Source organism: Arachis ipaensis, chromosome B4 (genome assembly GCF_059453495.1).
Source record: "Arachis ipaensis isolate K30076 ecotype BB chromosome B4, ASM5945349v1, whole genome shotgun sequence".
In the NCBI taxonomy this organism is placed as follows: domain Eukaryota; kingdom Viridiplantae; phylum Streptophyta; class Magnoliopsida; order Fabales; family Fabaceae; genus Arachis; species Arachis ipaensis.
Genome location: NC_142439.1, coordinates 129,237,217 through 129,264,951, shown reverse-complemented (window position 1 = coordinate 129,264,951; position 27,735 = coordinate 129,237,217). Strand labels below are relative to the sequence as shown.

Below are 27,735 nucleotides of genomic sequence, written 5' to 3'. Positions count from 1 at the left end.
ATCAGGCATGACTTCACGCGGTCGATCATCAACACGGGATGGTCGATTAATCCTACTCTCGACATTATCTAAGTACCTTGAACAGAATACGAGAATTTCCTCGGATAAGTATCCCTCTGCAATTGAGCTCTCTGGTTGTGATTTGTTACGCACGTACTGCTTGAGGCGGCATAGGTACTTTTGGGAATATAACACGTGTCATAAGCACTAATTAATGGCAAAAATTAATAATTTTGTTTGATAATTACCGTTCAATTGGGTACATCCACCGATAATGCACTGGGCCACCGAGACGCACCTCCTCGACCAGATGCACTGTCAAGTGAACCATCACTGTGAAGAAAGAAGGAGGGAAAATCGTCTCCATGCGACACAGAGTATGAACCACGTGACTCTAAAGGAGAGGAAGTTGTTAAGGGTCTATGGATTTGCTGCATAATCGACGAAAAAAGGATGACAAATCCGCCAGGACAGAAGACACCTGGAGAGGCAATACATTCCTTAACGCGATTGGAAGTAGATATTCCATTAGAATGTGACAGTCGTGGCTTTTCAGCCCCGACAACTTACGCTGTCGTAAATCCACGCAGCGGGAAATGTTGCTAGCGTATCCATCTGGAAAGACTATGTTCTTGATAGTCCGTAGAAAGAGCTCCTTCTGTGGATTGGTCATAGTAAAGATGGCAGATGGGTACTTTCCATCTTCCCGTGGCCACAAATCATGCTTGATTCCCATCGACTGGAGGTCTCTTCGAGCTTTAATGTGGTCTTTAGACTTACCTTTCTCGTTCATTATGGTGAATACTATGTTGTCACAGACATTCTTCTCTATGTGCATGACATCAAGGTTGTGACGCAATTCATTGTTCTCCCAATATGGCAGCTCAAAGAATATACTCCTCTTCTTCCAAGGAGTCTCTATTTGCATGGGAGTTTGCTGTCCGCGTGTCCTTTTCCCCGTAACCGATTGCACCTTGCCAAATTGGACATGCACACCCTCTAACTGCCCGAGAATGTCTCTACCAGAGACTCTAATAGGCGGACCTCTATCCTCTAACTTTCCATCAAAGGAGTACCGGTCTTTTCTGTATTTGTGGTCATGATTCAGAAAGCGACGATGACCCATGAAATACCATTTCTGGCTGTGTGTAAGGCGTTTACTTTCAGCATCTAAATTGCACGCAGGACAAGCTCTCCCACCGTACGTGTTCCACCCAGATAAGTTCCCCAAGCCTGGAAAATCACTGATTGTCCACATCAACGCAGCTTGCATCTTGAAGGTGTTTTTCTCGACTGCATCATAAGTTTCAACACCCCTCCATAATTGCTTTAACTCATTGATTAACGGCTCTAGGTACACGTCTATGTCATTTCCAGGCATTTTAGGACCAGCAATAATCATAGAGAGTATGAACGAAGTGGGTTTCATGCAAATCCAAGACGGCATGTTATACGGGATAAGAACCACTGGCCAAATTGAGTACTTCGAGCTCATGTTCCCAAAAGGGTTAAAGCCATCGCTGGCTAATGCTAGGCGAACACTATGCGGATCACGAGAGAAGTCGGGATATCGTACGTCAAATGACTTCCATGCCTCGGCGTCCCTTGGATGCTTATACATACCATCAGAGTTAGGACCTCTCTTATGCCACAGCATGTCAACGGCTGTCTTACTAGACATATATAACCTCTGCAGTCGTGGAATAAGGGGAAAGTAACGAAAAATCTTCGCCGCTTGTGGTTTGCCATTCTTCTTGACAACCATCTTGATCCTCACCCTAGAGTTCTTCTTAGTCTTATGCTTCCATCTCGATGTCCCACACTGCTTGCATTTGGTCAGCTCTTGGTCATTGCCCTGGTATAGCATGCAGTCATTTGGACATGCATCTATCTTCTTGTACTCGAGACCGAGTCTTCTTATGACTTTTTTGGCATCGTGCACAGTGGATGGAATCCGGGCATGCTCAAACGCGTCCGCGAGCAACTCCAATATCATTCCGAAGGCCTTATCGCTCACTCCGCACATGGACTTAATGTGATAGAGCCTCACCAAGAAAGATAACTTAGAGAACTTTGAACATCCTGGGTATAACTCCTGCTCCCCGTCTTCGAGTAGGCACTGAAAGTTGCGGGACTCTCGACTAGGTTCATTGTATAAGTTAGGCAACTCATCCATAGCGCCGCCGCCCGGTTCATTCTCCGAGTCTTCTTCGGGACCGGAAAGTCCTGAGAAGTTGAATGCATCGTGGACCATATCAAGCATCGGGGCATTGAAATGTTGTTCAGATTGATCTTCTTGTCCGTCGGAAGAGGGCTCGACCCCGCGTCTCTCACCGTGATGGATCCAAAATGTATAAGTAGACGGGAAAGGGTTGATCACCAAGTGATCGAACGCATCCTCTCTATTTTGTAAGAGGCGGAAACCACACTTCGGACATGGACAACGTATCATCCCATCAAATGATGCATTGGCAAATGCAAAATCTAGGAATCCGGTCAAACCGTCCCTATATTCTGCACCAACTCGTGACTTTGAAATCCAGCTCTTATCTATATCTAGTTTGATGAAAAAATTGGAACGACGACAAATCGTAAAATAAAGGTAGACCACGAGAAAAAAGTAAGTAATTAACACTTGATATAGAATGGGTGATTGACTGTTAAACCGAATAATAAAACACGCATTTAATAGCATATAGGATAATACACAGGCACGAGAAATGTAGGAGAAATTTGCTTACTCATTGAAAAATGCTGCACTTTCAAAAAAAATTACTGGAAGAAAGAAACTCTGGGTCCGATGGCAAATATTTGAAATGGAAAATAAAATTCCTTCCTTAAAAACAAAAAAAGAAAAAGAGGAATATTATATTAATCTGAGAAATGAAAAATATATACGTATATATAACTTGTAATAAATTAATCTTTGACCTACTGGAGGAGATTAAAAAAAAAAGGGGCTAGTTATTTTTCGTACCCACTATATATCTATGTGTCAATAAGCTAAGATGGGCAGGAAAACTTTTTTTTTTACGTGTAATTTCATCAATCAAGCACCAAAGTACACACCAAAATGCATAGTTTTAGTATCAAATATACTGCTACACTACTATTGTATATATCTACTAGTATACTTGCATTTTTAACCTATTTCTGACACAAATGGATAATGATATTTGGACAAGCTTTTAGGTTTTTCAACTAAACATACCTACTTCCCATGATATTATACTGATGGAGTCTACTTTGCAACATTTGAATAATAATGCAGAAATGAAAATTACAATTTTTCCCTAACTGATGACGCTTATTATGTTAGCTTAGACTATTAATTGTTTAACAGTTCACCCACAGATATACGTTATATATTTTTCACTACAAGTTATAAAAGAATGAGATATTATTATACTATTAAAATATAATGTATGAGTTGGAGAAGTCACTAATATAGAAATGGAAAGGGGTAAATCAAAACGGTAAAAGTGATGACATGGAGGATAGTTTTATGCTTGAAAACACTCAAAATGAAAGTATCAAACTGCTCCATTAATTGTATCACATAAGAACACTATATATAGAATAAAAGAAATGAATAGTATTCAAAAAACTGAATCTACTTGATTTTGGCATTCAATTAACAAAAGAAACAACTCACTCGGATTGCTAGCAGCCAAAAAATATAAAATACATTTCACGTTCAAATCTGATGCAAAATAAAAAAATAAAAGGTGCATTTTTTTTGGGTGGTAGCTACCACATTGATAAAAAATAAGTAAATCAAGGATCAAAGGGTTTACTTTAAGTCTTCTTTAATCACGCGGAAACCAGAGATCAAAAGTAAATTTTTAGTTTGCAATGTCATGCCTACATTTACAAGACCATTTTAATTTGGAAAACACAATCGGTGATTGAGCAAGCAAGAATTCAATTTTTCTTCTTCTTAATAGACTATTTCTGAATCAAGCTCTTCTAAAAAAACCAAGGTTGATAAAATAAAAAAAAATAAGACTCCAATTACAAATTAAATAATGTGTAAGCTTTTACTTTTCACTTTATCTATCTTCTCAATTTATAAATCTTTCTCCTGCAAATATAAAATGCAAATTCTGCCAATTGCAGTGAAGTAGTTGCGCAATGACTTAAAAATCTAAGGACACATCAACCAGCCAAAATTATAAGATGGAACTGCAAACCATAAGTATCAGATTACAAGAAACAACTACAAATATCTGAAGGAATGGATAGAAACAAAGGAACATCTTACTTTTGAGATACTTTGTGGTATTTGGAAATGTCTTCAATAGCTGAAACATTTTCAGGAAAAAGATAGATAGATAAGAGTCAATGTATTGTACACAGTAGCTAATCTTTCAAAAGTAGTAAACCAATATAAAAAAAGAAGGTATTTTAATAGGCGAACATCCGGTATTTTCTTTTCTTCTACAAAGGATACAGATACCTCTGCATGGCATATAATAAACTCTACAGCCCCAGCACCTAAGTCATATCCGTGTGTCAAAAACAATGGTCATTATAATTAGAGAAAGTATTAGGATGCCACATATATCCATCCTTGAACCTTAAGCCTGATATAGAACCTAAACAACTTGTAACTGATTATCAATATCTGTACAATTGGATGTTCTTTAATGCAGAGTTTCAATTTTTCTGCATGATGTTAAATTTCAAATGTCTTCATTGTTTTGAAAGATAAGTTACCACATTTTATGTGACAGGTTTCGGTGCATGCTTAATAATTACAAAATTTTCAAACACAATGTAGCTTTATTCATAATCAGCAAATTCGCAAAAGAATCTGAGGAGTACAAAATGCGAATACATAATTAAAGGATGAATAGAAACGAGAAATACAACAGGCCTTTCACATTCAACTTGTAACAACTAACAGTAATGGAAGTATGGAACCAAATCTACTATTCACTATAACACTCTCCGAGACAAAATATAGTGTCATTTTACAGATACTAATCACCCATTCAACAAAATCCCGATGCCTAGCCTAAGGGGAAAAAATGCAAAAAAAAAAAACAAAAATAATACAACATGATCCTCCAATTCAACTAAAAACAAAATATATCAAATAAAAATATAAAGATGAATACTTAATACATTCCCCAAAAGACTTTGTGCAAGACAAATTGATTCTACTCTATTGATAATACCTGTCACAGCTGCAGGTACAGGAATACACCCCAAGTAAATTATTCCAGAGCTCCGATATACCCGCTCGTCAGAGAACCTGATTCAATGCAAACAAATTAAGTTCAGAGAAAGTCAGAATTTAACTCCGAGAATTAGAGGAAACATTGAACAATGGTAACCAAGATATTTATAGGCTGATGAGAGATCGTGAGATTAAAACCATGGAAAATAAACATTCATAACAGATTCTGGAAAAGATGTTACTAAGCTGGTAAATGATCTAGTAAAGAAACAGATTCTTGAAAAAATGTCCCCTGGTTTTTCAGTTTATCATCCAATAAAGCTTGTTAGAGAGCCAGCAAGGCCACTGCCTTGTGGTGGAGAGCTTTCACTTGGAGAGTTGTTGCAGTACAAATCACAAATGGTCTTAGAGTTGTTATGCTCATTTGGGATGACAGAACTTCACATGACAAGTTCCTTATCAAAACTGTAATTGCTCATTCATTCATTAATTCATTTCTGTTCAAGTGCAAGATGGGTTCTAAAGCTGATCTTGTTCATTGCAGGATGGAGTGATGCAAACTCATGATGAGTCTCTTGGTTCAGGTTGTGTGAACCCTCTTTACTCATCATCAGAAGTGTGTGCTTGTTGACTCACAAGGTGCAGGGAATAATAGGAAAATATCTTTGGAACCATGGTTGTTATTCAATCAAACTATTTCATAATCCTACATTTCAAGTTAGTGCTCACTTTGAATCTTTGGAACCCTGGTTTTTATTCAATCAAACTATTTCATAAAACATTTCAACTCTCGAAAATGGTTTTATCTTTAATGTATTAATAAGGTTCTTAAATGTGAAAAAGACTCAGAAATTATTTTAAAAGAATTCATAACCTCTCCAATTTGTTCAAATTTTACAAATATATATACAAATCCATGAAAAATTCTGCCTCGCTTTTTCTTATCCTTATACCAAAGACAGCCTTGACTTTCAGTTTGAGAAGATAACAATGCAATCATGAAGTGACAAAACAATAAATAAAATTAAAATACTTAGTACATACATATATAAACCTGCTCCAAACCAAATATAAAAGTTTGATTATGCAGAAAGAGCAATGAACTCACCAGAAGCCCTCGCCACACAAATTCAACTTTGACCCAGAAAAGCTTGAGTAATATAAATGGAAAAAATTAAAGGATTGTAAAATAAATTCAGATAGACAGTGCATGGGTCTTGATATGAAAGAAAGCAATCACAGGTTCCACGCAAAGCAAGCAGGTTTTTCAGCATTTAACAAGTAAATCAACTAACTCCTAAAAACACATCAAGACTCAGGGGTTCAGATATTGGGGAAAAATTCAATCTGAGTGTTAAATTGAAGAAAAATTTGGCCAAAATTAATCAAAATACGTTGTTCAGACCAAAATTAATAAAGCATAAAGATTAATTTGATGCTCGAATAGTTTTCTCAAGAGCCCCGAAACGTAAATTGGGACGAGGGAGAGGAACTTACCACTGAGAGGGGAGTCTATTGCAATCGGCAACGCGAAGCACCGCCAAAGGGGAGAAGGCTGCCAAGGATGACACAGGGACGGATGGATTGGGATGACGCCGACGACTTCACACGCATGCACAGCAGAAGGAGAAGACTCCGACGACCCCTTCTACTTCACCTTCATGCACGGGAGCTACACGGATGAGGGAGGAGCCTGGTGACCAGAACAACGATGGAGCGGACTCGGTTGGATCTGACAGAGGGAAGGGTAAGGACGGCAGGGAAGGAGCCTTGTTGATTGCTATACCTTGGCTCTGACGAAGGGTTCTCGCGCCAAATACTTGAAGGTTATGGCGAGAAATCAATTTGCTCTGGTTATTTTAGCGAGGCAAAATCCCCTTCCCCCCAATGTCATCTGCAGCGGTGAGGGCCCAATACCGCCTCGGTTCAGTTTATTTGGAGCGGGGGAGTATTCACGCAGCAGGAATCGCAACAAAATAGAGCAATCTGGAGCGGTTGGGGAGAACGGCCGGCAATTTGGGCCGGCAATAAGGTTATTGGATGCGGACCTTCAAACCGCATGACGAACGGCAGCAGCTCCCTCGAACAGCAGCGCTCTGGAAAAGGGGCTGGTGTTTTAGCGCAGGTAACACCCGGTTCTCTTGTAGTGTATTATTATTATTATTATTATAGAATAAGTTATTAGAACTAATTATTAAACTTTTTAGGATCGGATAATCTTTATATTAGTTGTTTTATTATATGTTACTAACATATGGATTAGTTGTTTAATTTTTTTTAAATATTGTAACAATAAAATCCATAGTATTGATTTATTTTTGGCAAAAATTCTCTCATAAAATCGACAGCGTGAATCTCTAACTAAAACATTTGTCTTTGTTGTTAGGTACTAGATAAATGACACAGCAAAATATAAAGATAAAAAATTAGAAATTTGTATAAAATATAAAAATAATTGAATAACTTTCTTTGAGAATTATAACTTCTATCTATCACAAGGAGACTACAATAACACTCTCTCTTGACAAAAAGAGAACACACTTCTCTCTATATATAGAAGAAAACTACTCAAAGAAATATTATGTTATTCTATCTGGATGACTTGATTGAAATGAATTAAAAAAAAATTCAATTTATAAGTGAGTCTCTTCAATATGAACCATCCGTTAATTAGAGGTATATAATTCTTCTCTTTTTCAACCATTAAAATTCTAAGATTATAAACTAAGATTATTTATTACCTTTCATTTTATTTAGTTATTATTTATTTATATATTTTCTAAAATTAGCTTTACTATTTTTTCACATTTGTTTGAATTGTTAGTTCTAATTTTAGATATTTTGTTCATACTTAAAATCGTTAGTGATGATTTTTTATAACAGTAATTTTCATCATATCTAGATATTACTCTAAATTACATAATAAAAAATATTGAGAATTAATATTAATGGTATACAATATATACAATAAATTAAAAAAAAGAGATAAAATTATAATTAAAAATTAGATTATTAATTAATTATTTAATTTTAAATTTTAAAATTTAAAAAATTAGGATTAGTATTTAAACACATTCACACTACGTATAGTTATTTCTAATCATACCGTAACCTTTAATACACGTTCAAAACTCACCGTCATCTTCTCCGATCCTCGCCGGCCATACCGATGCCGCCGCATCCTCCTATCGACACCGTCCTCACCTCTGCCAGTCAGCCCGACGCGCCTCGCCCTCTGACGCTCCACCTAATGTTGCTGCCGCTTTTTCGCGCGCCTCTCTTCCGAACCGGCTTCACTTTCTCCCATTCCTTAAAGCCTCTTCTCACCGATAATACCATTATGTTCTTTTTCTTCTTAGGATCCAAGCATGGTTAGCTTCTTTCAAATTTGAGTCCTATGCTTCACAACAGTGCCGCTTTCGTCATGCCTAGTCCTTCTAAACTATGTTTCACCACAATAGTTGTTTCTTCTGTTTATTCATCTTCTTCTTCTATTTTAATGGTCAATTTAGGATGATCATTTCAGTAGGTATGCAGATGGTTATTTTAATTTTTATATAGATGATTATTTTGATTGGATTGGGTTTAGTTATATATAATTAAAATATGTTAGATGTTCAATTTATTAGATATGCGAATAATTATTTTTATCCTTAAGTAGATGGTTATTTTTACTAAGGGTGAGTGACGTGTGGCAAGTTAAGTAACAACGATTAGTAAAAATTTGAAATAACTAACTCAATTTTTAAAAAATTTAAAATTTAAAATTTGATATGAAATAATTGAATGATAATTTTTAAATTTATTATTTATTTTTATTAGACTAAATAACTAATATATTGTACACATTGTCAAAATTTTTCATTAGCTCCCAACGAAATTCTTACCTAATATACGCTTAATACACAATAATATAATATAAAAAAAATAGCCATACATGTGCTTCTGCAAATGCATGTGGTGTATTTTTGCATTGGTTTTTAACAGTATCAAACACACAATAAATGAAAAATAAAGCAGCAACATATATGATTGAATTGAGCATACGACAACAAAATACATTTATTATAGGTTAGCATTATTATTGTGGTTGAAGGTTGCTCTAATAAAACACAAACGACAATACTACTAGAGTGTTGTGAGTACCAAAAATTGAAAATACATACATAATAAACAAGAAATATAATGAGAACTTGAAGCACATGCTGACAAATCTGTTTTAACTAAAGAAATGTGGGGTTAAAAATTTATTTTTAGACATAAAAAGTATTTTGTAATTATTATTTTTATTTGAGTAAATTACTAAAATTGCAAATAAAAAATAAAAATACTAAAAAATTTAAAAATGACAAAATAATCAATCTTTTAAAATTTCATATTTATTTATGGTTAGAAATATAATTATTTATATATTTTTTATTTATATAATTTTTTTTAAAAAGTGATTACATAATATAATATATCAAAATTTTTATGATCTAAAAATTTATTATGTAAAATAATTTCATTAAAAATGAAAAAGAGACGCGCTTGCGTACATCTGACCTGGATTTATTACTAGATGTTTAATTTTCTGTTTGATTAGATGTTTTTTTCCCCTTATAGGCCACCCGGCCCATTTTTCTTGTTATTATTATTTGATAATTCTAGAAGAATTATAAAATTAGGAGCTAACTCAAATTTCGAATGTATAATTTTTAAACTTTTAAACATGTAAAATTTTTGTTAATCGATTATTCATTGAATTTTATTGTTTTCTTAAGAAAATCGATATTTATTAACAACCGAAGTAAATGTACCTAACCGAAAGAATGTTGTTATTAGTTATCACACCAAAATACTTGGACATTTTTAAATGAAAAATATTAGAAAATTATTAGAATTTATTAAATTAAAATAAATTATTAATATTATAAAAATTATTAGTTTTTGTTATTAATTAATTATTAATATTAATATTTAAAAATATGAAATAAAATATATAATTAAATTATTAAACTAAAAATATTAAATTAAAAAATTAAATTAATAATTAAATAATAATAAATTTTAATGACTCATAATATTTATATTTTCAAATTTCAACCACATAGTGTCGTATTCTCTTGTTTCCATTTTCGATGGTTAAGATGTTTTCATATTTTTAGCCATTTAGGAATCAACAAGTACAGGTTTTTAGGTAAGCTTATCAATAATAAGCAATAACTATAATTAATACTTCATAGTGATAATTAATAATTAATAATAATAATAATAATAACAAGGAGAGGAGTAGGGTACCATTGAAAAAAGAATTTATACAAAATTTATTGAAATATAAAAGGTTATTATGACATGTAGCTGCGTTTTCGAGTTCTTATTGGCTAGTGAGGTACGTGATTGTACGGACGAGGTTGATGTGTTTCTAAAATTGTACTATTCCCTCAATTTTTAACTTAAGTTGCTGTGTCCCACACTTCAACTGCAATCCCACTTTCTCTCTCATCCAATGCTTTCAATTCAATTTTCTTTCTTTTCCTAAAGTAGTGTCCATGATAATCGTATGCATATAATAATAATAATAATAATATTTTATTCAAGTTTCTGTGTCCATTCATTTTTTCCACACCAGTCTTTTCAAAGGCTAGATAAATAAATAAAACAGATATCTTTGTTATGTTCAATTTAAGACTTGAGAGTGTGTACATATATTCATTTTGTCAACTTTATAATTTATAGTTAATATTTAAAAAAATTATTAGAGATATAATTATTTATATTATTTTTTATTAATTTAAATTTTTAAATAAATAATTTTATGAAATGATATCAAAATTTTATATTAAAAAATTTAGAGTTTAATTTTTACAACTTTAAAATAAAAAAAAACATAAGATAAATAAAAAATTATACAAAAGAATAAACAATTTCAAAAGAAATTTTTATTTAAAAAATATTAAAAATATAATTATTTATATTACCTCTTTTTATCGACTTAAATTTTTAAGAGGAGTGATTTTGTAAATTGTAACACTTTTTAATCTTAAATTCAATTGTGACTAATTTTTTTAATAATATAATTTTAATATGCAATATATACTTATTATCATAATAAAAATAAAATATATAATCAAAATTTTCTTGAAACTAATAATAAAATATAAATTAGTACACTATATTTCTTTAGAAGATTAATTGTCACAAAGAAAAATAAAATCCTCTAAAAGTTGAAAGATGAAATACTTTTTTGAAAATGATGATTTTACTAGTATCATTTTGTTTTATCTGTAATTTAAAATAATATTTTCATATATTTCTCATTCATTGAATTCAATATCATTGTATATATACCCAATTTAACAAAGAAAGATTTCTTTATTCGGGTAAGCAATAGACTTGGTTTTTACCAAAACAAGAAAAAGATGAGGTTTCAATTTCTCTATTATCCCAAAAGAAAATCATTTGTTTCTTAAAATGGTGGGGCTGTTGGAACCTTACATGGGAACAGTTGGATCAATAAGGAAACTTTGGTCCCTCTCTCTCTCTCTCTCTCTTCAGTTTTTGCTCTCTTTTGGGTGCTTCCCTTTCTTCTCTTTTTTCCTTTCTTTTATTTATTCTCCAATCTCTTTTCTTTCATCATAACAAGGCTTTATTCTTTTTATCTTCATTAGTAGTGGTCAAAAGGATTTCTGGGATTTTGCCAATTTGGTGTAACAAAATATCACTCCCACCCTCCCCTTTTCTTTTACACAAACACAGAAGCAAAAAAAGAAAAAAAAAAAAAACTTCATCACTTCTTGGCTTATTTGAGCAACTACTCTGCTTATTGGATTATTTCCTGAGGTTGTTTTTTCTACCTGGTAAGAATCAATCTATCATTAGGATAAGGAAGGAAAGAAAAAAAATACTTATCTTTTGGGTGTTTGTGTTTCTTGGTGTTTAGATCCTTCTTTGTGGAACACTATTTTTACTACTGTGCTAAGAATTGTGTTCCTCTCCGTACAAATCTACATATCTGAGGTCTGAACTCTTTCAAGTTTTTATTTTTTATTTTTAAATAATTTTCTTTTCTTCTTCTTCTTCTTTAGAGTTTAGATATTCTTTCATTTCTAACATTTTGTATTATTATTATTATTTTTTTTTGGGTATTAGTTAATGCTAGTAATATATACCCTTTGATAAAACTGTTGAGTGATATATTGATTTTAATGAATCTGTTGGTGATAATTTTTCATGTGAAACAGGCTTTAGATCTTCTTCAACTCCTGCTGCTAGCTACTTTATTTTAAAAATTTCAAGTTTTAATATTTGCTGGGAAAGAGAAAAGAGGGCTGATTTCTATTTTCTACTTGGTGAGTAATTAACTCCTACTACTCTTTCTCTGATGATCCATGTTCTAATTCAACAGAACTTAATTAGCATTTGTGAATTTTATATATTATTAAAATCAATACACATTAAAATCAGTTATTAAAATTAATATTAAAATAAAATACATGTTAAAATGTAAAAATAATACATATATTTATATATAAATATATTTATGGTTAATTTTGGTGTACAAATAGTATTACTGTGAGAGAAGGATTGAATTGCATTGAAGTGGTGAGAAGAAGGAAGATGGTGAGAGGAAAGACTCAGATGAGGCGCATAGAGAACGCAACAAGCAGGCAAGTAACATTCTCAAAGAGGCGTAACGGTCTGCTTAAGAAGGCCTTTGAGCTTTCTGTTCTTTGTGATGCCGAGGTTGCTCTCATCATCTTCTCTCCAAGAGGCAAGCTTTATGAATTTTCTAGCTCCAGGTATATACTTATTTCTTGCCTTCATTTTATTTCATTTTCTCTGTGTTCTTGTTATTGCATATGTTACTCTTCATAGTATGTATTTATGTAATTAATTAAGTATATGTGCTTGTTGTGTGTTGTGTATATAGTAGGTTTTCATCACTATGTATAACATGCTCAATAATGTTGGCTATAGGAGAATTGGTTTTATGAGAAATGGATGGATCACTCATATTCATCATGATTTCATATTCTTGTAAAAAAGATAAAAACGATGTAGTAGGTTGTACTTATATATTAGATTAGAAATTGACATATATCTTTTCACTTTATAAGTGTAGGTTGTACTTATATACATTCTATCTTAAGTTAGTAAGGTGATAAGACAAAGAATAAATAATAGTATATATGTTATCCTATCAATAGTACTACGGATATTGAAGTATTGAACAAGTTATGAGTTCTATTTGATGTTGTGTTTTTTCTTTCATTACTTTTGGAGGCTACAACAGCGGGAGTTGTTGAGTTTAGATTGAAAATTTCTCTATTGTTTGTTTACATTTATGGTTCTATTATGAGTTTAACAACTGACTCAAGGAAACCTTTGAATGATTGTTGACTACTATTACATTATGTTTGAGAACATGTGCAGTAGTGAAATGAAATGACTATGTCACTGTGAAATAAGGAAAATTACTTAAAATCTAATACATGATTATATATCATATTTATTAGGCACATGCATATATATGCCCTTGGCTTTTAATTTGGATTTCAGTAGTATCATTTTGTTTAAAACTTATTATGAACTGTTGCATTTTATTGGTTGACTATGCAAGTGCCTGTAAAGTGAGTGTTTTAGATTTAAGTAATGTTAGAAAATCAATGTTTTTCAGTTAGCATCAGCTCATTTTTTAAAAATTATTTTATTTATTTTAATCTTAAATTCTAAAGTATAAATCTAAACCCTAAAATTTGACTAACTAAAGTTAGTTCCTTATACTTTCTTTCTAGATTTTAGTGGCAGCTCTTTAAATCATAATATAGACAGTATAATAATAAGCTAAGTTATTAAACCCTTTAAGAGGCTGTGCAATAAGCTAAGTAATTAATTAATTTGTCTTGTTTTAATAACTAAACCATAAACATAATAGTATAGAAAAATTTCTAAGTGTACTGCTATACTAATAGTTCAGTAATTTTTAAAAATTATATATAATACATATAATTAAAATCAACAATCAAAATTTACTGAAACACCAATATACCAATATACTTTCAAGCTTTCCAATAGTATAATACCGCCACTTTCTCTACCTAACATTAGAAAAGGGGAAAAATTCTCTGAAAGGAATTGTACTTGTTTCCATAAGTAAATGGCAAAGCTAAGAGAAAGCAATGAGGTATTGGTCAATGTTGTTGTATCATATCATATCATATGTACTAATCATACTGACATCTATAGTTCATGAGAGAGACACAATATATCATAAACCCATCCATGACATAATTAATAACCATGTTATTTCTAAATTGTCATTATTAATAATAATAAACATCTCATCACAAGAATGTTAGACATATTTAAAACAGGAAATTAAAGATACTTAATTGGATGATTTATTTTTTGTGTATTTATTTTGAATGTACTAGTTCTCTTATTATCAAAGGTTATTATGTTTATCTTATAGTGGTAATTAAGTAATGAATTTAAAGTGCATATATAGAAGAGAAGAGTTTTTATTTTATTTTATTTTTGTGCTAAATATCTATTAAATGAGGCATTTCTTGTTATCAAAATGCCTTGTTATTCCTACCTACCATATGTTTTGACCAATAAATATATTATTATTTCTCGGTTCAAGAAATATGTACAAGATTCTATTTATGTCTAAAGTCTAAACAAAGTGAGTAAACTTGTTCAAGTGATACAATTTGCCAAAAGAAAATTAAAAATATGGATATCATGTTCTTTCTGTAGGGAGCTTGTGATGTTCCATGAAATAGTGTGCAATTTTTCAGTGATGTGCTACATTTTTCAATACAACTAATTAAGATGCACACAAACCTTGTCCCAAGATGTTAGTACAATGCCATTAATATTTATTATTATTAATACTATTATTAGTACTTTTGTATCATATATAATGGATGTCCTTACATTAAAAAATTTTCCAATCAACTTGTGTAGTACAGTACATGGGTGTGATTAATATAACCAAGAACATAATTTGAAAACCTTATCTGTCTAAAAGAGATGCATGTGCTTTCTTTTTATTCCTTTCTTTTTTGAGAAATGTTGTGGATCAAGTTGGTACAGATTAAAGGTTATGTTCTCTAGAATTGATGCATATGACAGTATTTGGAGAAAAAAAAAATGGTAAAGTACGATGTATACAGTGAAGACCATGACTTGTTTTTTTTTTTTTCTTAAAGTTTGCTACCTTTTATGAATCAAAATATCAAATATATGTGCTTATTGTTTAGTGCTATTATGAAACTACTTCTTTTAAAAGTCTAAGTTGATAGAAAAAAATAATATGAATATTTATATCTCTATACTCTTTCAAATAAGAGCTTTTTCTGGATTTACTTAAATTCTACATTTTTTTTTATTTTTTTGTTATTCTTTTTCTTTTAGAATTTATCAAGGATGATGAAACTTTAGATTTTTTAACATAAAACTCTAATACCATGCATTACATATATCATTTCTTTCAAAAGTTTAAGCTAATGAGAGAAGACAATGTGAATAGTTATATCTCTAACAAGAGTCTCTTTAAGATTTGCTTATTTTTGCATAGGCTTTCTTTTTCTTTTTTTATTTATCTTATATTATTTTTTTATTTTTGAGAATATAACTATTCATATTGCCCTTTTTCTATCAGTTTAAACGTTTGAAAAAAGTGGTATAATGATAAAACTTTCTTCAAAATTTTGTCATGTATCAGAGATTAATAAACGTTTTCAAATTTTGCAATATATATACACATATTACTTTAATACTTTTAGGAGATTTGTTTTTATTATTATGATTATTACTATTAAGAAAATGAGATATTCTGTTGATATAACTAAAAAGTTTATTATGTCTACATTGCTATGCAGATTTGGTGACAATATACATAGTTTAGGCTTGAGTTTAATTATTCTAGAATATAGAGTAAATGATTCACAACTTTAGTTCAAATTTAGCTAATTAGTTCATATGGAATCAAATAAGTTTACTCAAGTGACAAGAACTTGGTAGTTAACTTAAATTCTGTTATTCAAGAAGTGAAATACTTTGACAAGTATCTTGGGTCTGTTATTTGAGTCATGCATCCGTAGATGTCGATTCTTGCAAATTTTACACTTACATGTGTTTAGTAGTTGAGATCATAAAACTCATGCAGTCACAATCTGACTCTTTTACATACAAGGAAGCATGGTAAACAAAGAAAGAAGAATAAACTACTATTTCTTCTATCAAAGTTAAAATGCTGACGTATCTAATCATAAATGAATGAAATTAGTTTTCTATTCACAAAAAAATAGACTCTATATGACAAATTTACTTAAACATTAATTTTATTCATGGATAAATTTATCAATGTTATAAAAATTTATGGATATAAATAGTAATTTACATATCTTTCATAAATATAAAACTAACTTTGTTCATTCATAAATATATTTATCAGCATTCTAAACTTATGTGAATAAAAATAATAGTTTAGTAGAAAGAATTTAGTTAATAAAATCTCACCTTTCTAACATGATTAAGAGAAAACCAAACTAAAATTATTAGAAGTGAATTGGTTTTTTGGTTTTTGTTGAAAAACAAGAAATGTCATATAGTAAACCTTATATATATAAATAAATAAATAAACAATGTTCAAGAAAAAAATACAGTGGCAAAATAGACATGATTCAACCTCATTTGTATATATGCAATTGCTTTAGTCTCATCTTAATTAGAAGCAAGAGTATGTAAACTATCTTTTAGGACTGAATAGAATATTAAAGAGACTGTCAAAATTATACTCAATATATGAGTAATTATATTATACTGGAAAAAATACAAAAAGATTTTGAACAATAGATTAATAATAATAGCTGCCTACAATCTTATCAGCTAATCTGTTAATCTTATCATTGGTGCATTTAAAAGAGCTAATATCTAGAATAACATTGAGTACTTTTTGAAAGTAATACGTCCAAATATCCTTCTTTATGATTGTTTATTTACTTATTATTGTTTAACAATACAGCATGCAAGAGACAATTGAACGCTATCGCAGACATACACGGAATGCTCAAACAACACCTAGATCAAATGAACAAAATACGCAGGTTTATTATTATTATTATTCTTATTCTTATAGTTAGTTATACAAGGAAGACAATTATTTTTTTTATTAAATAAGAAAGACAATTATGATACTAGTCAAAAGTACTCTTCATTATTTCCTTGCATCCTATTATATAAATCACGGTTATATATAGAACCCTAATTTTGTATTTACCCCTTTTTTCATTCATTAACAAGAAAAATTTTGGTTTGCATGATTTGCATTTGTCTTATTTTTATCTTTATTTGTATTTCTTAATACCGGTAAACAACCTTAAATTGTTGATAATATATTTTTGAGACAGAAATCAGAACTACAAACTATCTGCAAATAATATGAATAGCTGAGCACTGACCATAGTGAGACAGTGGTAAATAATAAACAATTTGATAATAAATACAATGCTATAGATATTTACTTAAATACACAAATTATTTATTACTCTACTAATTATATGTCTGACCTTGTAATCAATATTTTACTTAGTAGAAATAAATATTTATTAAATCTTCTTAAAAATTATTTAATCTATAATTAAATTGTATTTATTAATTCATATCATTGAACTAATACTCTTGTATTATTATTTCAGCTCATTCTATCACTCACTATTTTCCAAAAAAATCATCTTTATTTATAATGTATGGAAATTAATTAGTGTCACATAGTCCACTGGATATATTTTTTTGTTTCTGTTTATAATTATAATGAATAACTAACTATCTCATGATATAAATATTAGTGATAATTGGTTAATTTGAGTTCCATATTATTAAATGGAATTACTGTTTATTTTATGGGTGTACAACAGCATTTGAAGCAAGAAACGGCAAGTTTGATGAAGAAGATTGAGATTCTTGAAGCTTCAAAACGGTTTAAGATCTTGAATTATCTTTATTCAATCTTTTTAACTTCGGACATTTGCATTTCATACTGAATTATGTTCATCATAGCTAAAGAATACAATGTTTTTATATTTTTCTTTCTCTTTCAGAAAATTGGTGGGAGAAGGTTTGGGATCGTGTACCTTAGAAGAGTTGCAGCAAATAGAACAACAATTGGAAAAGAGTGTAATCAGTGTTAGAGCTAGAAAGGTGCTCAAAATACATAAAAAATATTATTGATGATTAAGTTTTTTAATTTAATTTAATTTAATTTCTATATACAGTTAGCTTAAAATTCTTGTTACCTTGATATATCCAATTAAATGTTGCAATGTAGATAAATAACATCATTTGTATTACATAACAATACTGACTGGTTCATCTATCTATACATGAGACTTTTGCATTAGAAATTGAAAGTCCTTTTTAGATTACTCAAATACTAACCAAAATTTTTTATAATTTTTCAGACTCAGGTTTACAAGGAACAAATTGACCAACTAAAGGAAAAGGTAATAAATTTATATGTATTTGCAAGGTTATTGAACTTAAATCCATGCATATATAGTCGGATTTTGTAATACATTAATGTGATAAAAAACTGAACTTCCAAACTAAATTGGTAGCACTTAATTTCTATTTTCCAAACTTTACATACTTTTCTTCAAGAGATTTAAGACCCAAATTAAAATGGTATACATGTATCTCATCATAAAAAATGGTTTAGTTTATTCTCATTCCTTTCTTTAATTTTATTTTATTTTTTATAATTATTTTAAGAAATTACATTGTCTTCCATTATAGTTGTTACATACAAAATTTTTGAAAATTTAAGTTAGGTGTAATATAGGTATGAAAAAGATAATTACATAATATCACTTAATCTCAAAACAAAGTCCATTTATTCATCAAGTTCACATAATTTTCTAGTGTGTAATAAGAATTATTCTATTCTTTAAGATTGTATATGGTATTTACTTCTACGCATTATTACGAGTACATGATACATGTTAAAACAAAAAATGCTACAAGGTTTTAGTTATGATTTCTAAACTTAGATATACAAAAGAAAAGATTTGAATTTTGTCACAGTTTTCTTCGTACCTTTTTAATCTTTATGGATATTTGCTGGATCTTTATTGGATTGACGTATGTTTGTCTTACATAACAAAGAGTGATCTAATGTGTTTGCAATGATAACTCAGGAAAAAGCTCTAATTGCTGAAAATATCAAGCTTTCAGAACAGGTGAAATTACCTATAGTTACTTCTATATCAAGTCATTGTTTATTTTGCATATATTTGCTATAGAATTTTGTTTTAAATTAAAAAAATTAGAAAAGTTAAAAAAAATTACAATTGAATTTATAACTTATATTGTGTATAAGTTTCAATATTAAAAAAAAAATTGAACTTTTTCTGTCTGAAATTGATATGCATGTGCAGTATGGCATTCAAGCACCACAGGCAATTCTAAAGGATCAAAAAGAAAATGAACAATCCTACCCAGAAAGTAGTAGTCCAAGTTCAGATGTGGAGACTGAATTATTCATTGGACTACATAGGTCTAGTTGAGATAAACAAAAATTAACCTTCCATCATCAGTATGACCTATGCAAATGTATAAATAAGAGGAAGTCCTATTATCTTATTTTATGCACGAGTAATCTCATATCAGATATGTTATCAGTATTCCTATAGAGATCAATAATAATACTGGCATCCGAATAGGTTAATTCAGTCAGTAGTAAAACTTAAAATTATGTTTAGGTACTACTAATAGTAGTTTTATGCTTAGAGTTTAATAAAGGCTTTTTCCTGATTCTTTAGCCTTTATTTTATTATTACCAGAAATTTCATATGATGTGTCTGTTCACTTGTAATTAATTTCATATGATGGTTTGGTAAAACTTTTTGAAGAGGTGTTTGTGTTTTTTAAAAGTAGAAGCTCTTCATTTTGTGTTTGGATAAATCAAAAAGATCATGTGCCTGTACTTGTAATTTTTAAAAGATTGCAGTACTTTTAAAAACAATTAAGGTGGAGCATTTTAAAATTAGCTTGTGTTTTTCAAATTTTAAAAGTCTAATATAACTTCATATATTGACTAATTTTCAAATTTAACTTTTAAATTTATGTCTTTTATAATATTTTTAAATTTTAGAAGTTATTTTACCAAACGTAATTGTTGTTGCTTGAATTTATTAAAAGTTATTTTTAATTTAATTTACCAAATATAAATGCTACATTTTTAAAAAACGAGTAATGCTAGGTAGATAAAAAAAACAGTCAGAAGTTGCCTTATTTAGCATTAATTAATTATCGTAACAATTAATGAATACTAAATAAGGTAAGTTATAGCCTTTTTGGCTGATTTTATTTGGTTACCAAATATTTCTGTTAAAAATTTATCTTTTAAAAACTAGTTTTTATAAACTACTTTTAAAAAGTAAAAGTTTTTTCAAATTAAACCTAAGTCTACATTACATTTAAGTATTTAACTCACTTAGTGTCTCCCTTGTTATGGTTATTATTTTATATTGGATAACTATAGTTATACAATAGTATTAAATATATAATCATTATGTTTTTATCTATTAGTTTAAATTTTTGAAATAGATAACTTTATGATATGTTAAAAAAAATAGAAAAAAATAAAAATGTGAGAGTATATAACTATATATATTCTAATTAATGATAATAGATCTAGTGATAAAAAGTAAAATATCTATTTACTGAGTAAAATATATTTATTTTAATAATTAATACTAAACTTAGATTAACAATTCCATTTATGCCGTGACATGTATCTGTTCTTAAATGGGGGATAGCCGGTAGCCACCCTCTTGAAAACAATAATAATAGAAGAAAAAATTGTTTTCTTAAATATCTCCAAAAATATAAATAGGCAAACCCACAAGTTCAAATCAAGATGTGGCTGAGTAGTGAAAAAGGAAGAGAAAAATTTATTGCTATCCTCTAAACTACTAAAAATTTAATACTCATGTTCTTACTTTGCTGGAAAAAGTTTAGAAGAACATGCATGTTATATCCATATTTTTTTCAGAACAAGTCTTAGTTTGGTGGCAAGAATTGAATCTTTGATGATTTTGGGCTGCACATAGTATAGTTTGATAAAAATGATAATAATTAATACAAGTTCTTCTTTAATTTCTATGCTCATTAATTAAAATGGGAGCAGAAGTCTAATGACAGCATCTTTTGTTGGGAGTGAAGGTATGGCCTCTCTCCTTGTCATTGTGACAGCAGCACTTGCATTTGCAAATGCAAGAGCTTCCCTCAACTTTCTCTCATCCTGTAACAAATAATCTTGTTTAGCAGAGGATTAATTCAACATTATTATTCAACTCACATTATATGCCTTCAAATTTTTTTTTTTTTGGTGACTATATGCCTTCAATTTGATAATGAATAAGTTCTATAATTGGAATGACCGAATGAGTATTGTTATGTCAATATGGTATAAACTCTAATAAATAGGTAATCTATCAACTCAAAATACATTATTAATTATATTTAAAAAATATTTCTCAACTATATATAATTTAAATGTTTAATTATTCTGTTGGTCCTTTAAATTTTATCAAATTTTTAATTAAATTTTTATATTTTTTCCTTTTAATTGGGTCTCTATACAGCTTTTAATTTTATAATTAGATCTTTAATAGTGTAAAAAATCTTAGAGTTAACTGAATATTTCTTTGTAAATTGAAGGTATTCATAATTAAAAATCTAATTAGATCTTTGACCGTATATATTTTGGGAGAAATATTCTGTTAATTTTAACGTTTTTGATATGAAAAAGGACTTAATTACAAAATTAAAAGTAGTGTAAGAACTCAGTTGAAAAGAGAAAAAAAAATATAAAGATCTAATTGAAAATTTGGTGAAACTATAGAGACTAACAGAATTATTAAACCTAATTTAAATAGAAAAAAAAAACTTACATATTTGAAAATATTTCAAACATACAAATTTTAAAAGCTTATAAGTCCTAAAATATGAGAAGACTATGTCATTTGAGTTATAGTTTATTGGCGAATAATTCACATATTAAAATAGACATAACATTGTTTGAAATTTAAGGTTAAATAGATGTGGAAAAGTAAATGTTGACCTTATAAATATATTTGCGTGCAGAAAGAATGCTCAATAATCCAGCCAGAAAAGCATCATCTGCGCCATCTGTGTCAACTACTTCCACTTCAAACCCACGAACCCAACCTTTATAGTCCTGCATGTTCATGCACACTTACATTTAATTTGAACATCAATAATTTGACCCTTAATTTTGAAATGCCTTTGAAGGACTAATTCAAAAGTATTTCCGACTATTTTTCAAGAATCAAGAATGGCAATGTTCATTTGCATAAATATATGTAATGAATTGAAGGATCAAAAGTAGAATAATCAAATTTATCTACAATAGTATAATAAAAATCTTTTAAGATGTCAAATTGGTAGCAAATTTTGTGTGTATGCATAATATAATTGATGTAGAATATATGCTAACATATAAAATACATATTAAAAATATACAAAAAAATTTAATATATATATATATATATATTATTTTATACACTTTAAATATATATTTATATTTTAATATATATTTTTTTTATAGTAACTAATGTTTATAATTAATTTTTAATATACAACATAATTGTGTTACACACACTTATATATAATAATAATAATAATTGAATTGATAACTAATTTTTTATATATACATAATAACTTTAAAAAATATTAGAGGATAATAATTTTTATTAGTATTAGTTAACATCTTATTTATATACTATTAAGATGAGGATTTAGATTTTAAAATATTAAAATTTAGTATTTAAAATTTAAAATATTAATTAAAAAATAAAAATAATAAATTTTATTAATTATGTAACATTGTTTATATTTTTTTTTTTACTAAAGATAGGAGATTCGAACCCATAACCTCTTAATTGAATATAAGGAGACTATGTCATTTGAACTATAACTCATTAGCTAACATTGTTTGTATCTTGAAAAACCTAAATTGATTGGATTCATCAGGAAGACTTAATTAGACAAAAATTTAACTAGTTATTTGGTTATTTCTTTCGGTAAAAATGAATTTCTGGTTGATAATACTTTTTGAAAAAACATATGGATTTCTGATTTTTCAGAAATAATAATTTTGTTAGCCACATGCATAAATTTTGATTCTCTATTTATTGGTGTAATTAATTACCCGAGTGTAGTATCTACAGCCACGTGGTCCTTCAGTGACAAGCAGAAGCTTGAGATGAGGGTGGAAGAGTTTGTTCATAATAACTTGGTCATCGTAAGGGTCATCACCTTCACTCAAGAACCGAACTTCTTCCGAATTTAGCTGTCCTCGCCAAAAATAAAAAACCACGTTAATCTTATGAAAAATATTATTTATATAAAAATATCATTGTTATCAACTAATTGTATATTTAAATTATTTTTTAAATAACAAAATAAAAATTAATGCATGGTTAATTATTAAAAAATACTAATATTAAAGTAATATTTATTATAGTTGCAAGATTGTAATCTTATTAGAAAGATATGCTCTTTCGTTGTTATTGTCTAGAAAAACATGCTCTTCTTTTTATTTCATCATTTTTTTTAATTCGTATAAAATGTAAAGTATTTTATTTTGATTATTGTCCTGGTGATGTAGCTAGCTGAATGGCACAATAAAATGTATCAATATTTAATATAAAGGTAAAATTTAACAGAAAAACTTATTGGAGGAACTATGATCAAATATTTAAATGTTTAAAGTATAATAATAAATTTTTTAATTTTTGACAAAATACATTAAAATAATATTTAATCAAATATCTTTTAGAATATTCTTAAAATATCCTTTAAAATACATATGAAAAAAAAAAACCCTTGTAATAATCCATCAATTATAAGCATTCCAAAGAAAATGATGTAGAGAAAATTGGGATTTTTTTTAATTTAAATTAAATAAATATATAAATTACGAAAATATATATTTTTATGAAATAATTATATAAATACATAACCATACACATTTCAAATGCTGAGAGATAAGATAAAAAATAGCATATCTCAACATCTGAAATTTTATTCTGTGACCAGACGATGCGCGTAACATAAGTGCACTCGAAATATGTTTTACTTAGGAGATTGGGTACTAAATATTCGAAATACATTTTAATTTAGAAGAAAATCTTAATATTCCAAATACGTTAAATTCAGAAACGAGTTACCCAAGATACGTGAACATGTTTAATCTGAACCTTAGCGTTTGAGATATATATGATTAAATATTTACATAATTACTTCATATTTTATGTATTTTTGTAATTTATATATTTATTTAATTTAAATAAAAAATTCAGATTTGTGCATCTTAGCCCGACATAGAGAAAATTCTGTGGGTCCCACCTTAACACTCCGCCAACTTTAATTTATCCAAACTAAAAGAATTATAGTCTTTTTGTGCTTTTGTCTTTGTTTCCGAGTGGGATGACTTTGTGTGTTTTATTGTGCTGAAATTATTCTCTTTTTTATGAGAGTTGCATAAGTTAGAACAGTGGAAAGTTAAATCCCAAATAAATTAAATAAAGTAAAATTATACTTGAATATCATTTTTGACATTAAATTTCTCATCCAGAAGAAAAAAACAATGTGAGGTACGTCAAGAATTAACATTGGAAAGAATATTTTTATATTTTTTCCACGGAGCCAGATGTGTATTATCTGTGTATATATATATGTGTTACATCTTAAGAAGATTACAAGACAAAAGTAAAATCAACATAAAATTAAATTTTAAATTTAAATAGAGAAATAATAAGTTATCAACTAACATTTCCAATTAGTAATATTGCTATGTCATTTTTCTTTGATTATAAGCATAGAATTATAGTTAAAAAATTATCACATAAGTAAAAAATATCAAGAAATAACATAATATTTACCACACTAATACCTGAAAAATATACTATTAGAAATACAATAATTATTATCGAATTTTACCTTTGGATTTGGTTGCAAAATTCGACAGTAACAAATGTATTTCTAGTGGTGTGATCGATGTCTATATAAAAATTATGTTGGAAGATATAAGTTTATCTTAATTAATTTACTTGTTAGTTATAATTAAGCACATAAACATATTATTTACCTTAATAATGTCAGCGAAGTTCCAAATATTGAAGATGCCTTCTCTAGCTGCCTGTGAAGATGGCCATATTGGCAATGTCAAATTTGGGGCATAAGAAAGGAGACAGCCACACATTTTGGCCAAATTCATTGCTGCAAGGTGTGATGACTTTGAAGGCTCCATCACTAAGCTAAATGAACTGTAATGAAATATTGTTGCCTGCATCATTATGCAATAAATATTTCATAAATTCATAAGTTTGGTTCATCTCATATATGATGAAATTTGCTGTCTATACTATTTGATGTAAACACTCATCATAATAAAGTTCATCAAATAGCATTGTACACGTATGTTGATCAAAATAAACAAAGTGAGTTCATTAAGAATTGGCATGATTATTAACTAGTTTATTAATTAATTACCTTCTTAATAAGCCTGACATCAAGTTCTTCAGGTCGAATAAGCATATCAGCACTTGGGTGTCTATAAAACAAGAACTGAGGCTCACCATCACTCTTGAGTGCATAAAATGCCAGCATTGTCCTTGCATATTCATCAAACAGAAGCCCAGAATTGTCAACACCATTTTGCATCAGAATATCACTTAGCATATACCCAAATTCGTCATTTCCGACCTTACATTGCAAATATTATTATTTATTAGACAGATGATATGGACTCAGGTAGAAATTCTCAAGTTTTGTTGGTTGCAACCAATTATCAAAATTAGAAAGAAAGCAATGTCATTATGTGAATTTGAGTGCGTAATGAATTTGTGAAGTCACCTTGCCAATGAAAGCAGAAGAAGCACCGAGTCTGGAAATTGCAATAGCAACATTGGCAGTAGAACCAGCAGGGGATTTCTTATATTCAACAGCATCAGCAAGGGACACTCCACTCTCTGTTGGCACCAAATTTACCATCATCTCTCCAAAGCACACAACCATTGCTGCTTTTTGATGCTGCTGCTGATGCCGGCTACTATCTCTTCTCCCACGTGACCATGATGATGACCTCTCTCTCCCACTACTTCTACTTGATGACGACTCTGCTCAATAATAATCTTTAACATTTTAGATTACTCATCTTCACAGATAACCTTTTTTCATTGTTAATTTCTAACCAAAACTAAAAGACGCACTAGTGAGTTAACCACTTGACCAACTCAAATTCATGGTATCGGTTAGCAGAATTTAATTAAAATAATTTCTAATGCTAACAACTTAAATAACATAAAAGCTGATCGGAACCAATAATAGATGAATAACATAAACCCCATCACTAATTTCATGTATTTCTTAATTTAATAATCAAAACAAGATTCTTTTAATGTCCAAAAAAGAAATTGCTCATAATCAACATTCCAGTTGTATATCTTAACATTTCTTGAGGCATAATTAAATTAATATCTGAACTATTATTTTCGCATAAAAATATTTTCACGCGAATCAAGAGGCATACCAAGAGAGGGATTAGAAACAAGACGGAAGCTTCCGGAGCGACTGCGGGACTTGCCAAAGATAGGAGGGAAGCAGCAGCCTGTCCCTGGAGCAGGAGGCTTCATCTTCTTGTTGAAATCAGCAACCCTCCTCTTTGGAGAGTTACTACCAATTCACCATAGAAATCATGCATAGCATTGTTTTTTGTTTCCTTTTACTATTTTTTTAACCTTTCCTCCGATTTCAATGGAATTTTATCACTTACTTTTCCTATTAATACCCCAATGTTGTTCCTTTTTGCCCAGAATCCAACACATTACACATGCAATCCTAACTAATCATTCCGAAACATTTCATTTTCACTTTATACGGTTGACAATTATTGTAACAAAAATGCCGGTACCCGGTAACGGGAATCATATTTCATTTCTTTTACAATAAGTATTTTTTATATTATTATATATAAATTATTATTTTTAATTATAATAATTCATAATGCACTTTATACTTATTATTATATTATATACATCAAGTATTTATTAAAAATATTCTATAATCATAGAAAGAAAAAAAATACATTATAATTAATAATGAATATTTTTATTTTTTAATTTGTAAATATTTAAATTATTTAAAATTCATTTTAACAATTATATATAATTTTAAAAATATAATTAATTTAAAAAAGAATAAATATGAAAGTAAGATTAAATTAAATAAATATAAAATAATTTAATTGAAGATAGTATAGGCTATGGAATATGTATATTAACCAATGGATTATAGTTCAAATGACATAATCTCTATATTTATCTAAAAAGTTGTGAGTTCGAGTCTTCCTATCTATGGTTAAAAAAAAATAGAATATGTATATTAACTGACATAAAAAGTGATTTAAAAAAAAAAGTAACTTAGTCTAATTACCATTATACCATTCCTCATGCCTAGATACACTCATATTT

The 27,735-nt window shown here is 29.0% G+C and overlaps 3 protein-coding genes across 6 annotated transcripts; 1 reads left to right on the top strand and 2 right to left on the bottom strand.

The window, feature by feature from the left end:
- Window positions 1-412: 412 nt before the first annotated feature.
- On the bottom strand, window positions 413-2,695 carry LOC148569185 (uncharacterized). The gene has a single exon (XM_088483522.1). The coding sequence runs from the start codon at window positions 2,693-2,695 to the stop codon at window positions 413-415; it is 2,283 nt and encodes a 760-aa protein (XP_088339648.1).
- An 8,940-nt stretch (window positions 2,696-11,635) lies between these two features.
- On the top strand, window positions 11,636-19,987 carry LOC107639802 (MADS-box protein SOC1). Of its 4 annotated transcripts, none has more exons than XM_016343399.3 (9): window positions 11,636-12,024; window positions 12,409-12,516; window positions 12,733-12,966; window positions 17,202-17,283; window positions 18,094-18,155; window positions 18,277-18,376; window positions 18,637-18,678; window positions 19,372-19,413; window positions 19,612-19,987. In XM_016343399.3, the coding sequence occupies exons 3-9, from the start codon at window positions 12,785-12,787 to the stop codon at window positions 19,738-19,740; spliced, it is 639 nt and encodes a 212-aa protein (XP_016198885.1). In that variant the 5' UTR covers window positions 11,636-12,024; window positions 12,409-12,516; window positions 12,733-12,784; the 3' UTR covers window positions 19,741-19,987. The 4 variants fall into 4 exon arrangements, with proteins under 4 accessions (XP_016198885.1, XP_016198887.1, XP_088340185.1 ...); XM_016343401.3 differs by having other exon boundaries at window positions 11,663-12,024; window positions 12,768-12,966; XM_088484059.1 differs by having other exon boundaries at window positions 11,663-12,184; window positions 12,768-12,966.
- Window positions 19,988-21,109: 1,122 nt separating this feature from the next.
- LOC107637022 (putative fructokinase-7) lies at window positions 21,110-26,973 on the bottom strand. Its single transcript, XM_021121673.2, has 7 exons — window positions 26,796-26,973; window positions 26,120-26,382; window positions 25,757-25,969; window positions 25,353-25,550; window positions 23,412-23,552; window positions 22,302-22,418; window positions 21,110-21,479 (listed from the first exon to the last, which is right to left on the bottom strand). The coding sequence occupies exons 1-7, from the start codon at window positions 26,896-26,898 to the stop codon at window positions 21,351-21,353; spliced, it is 1,164 nt and encodes a 387-aa protein (XP_020977332.1). The 5' UTR covers window positions 26,899-26,973; the 3' UTR covers window positions 21,110-21,350.
- Between the last annotated feature and the right edge of the window lie 762 nt (window positions 26,974-27,735).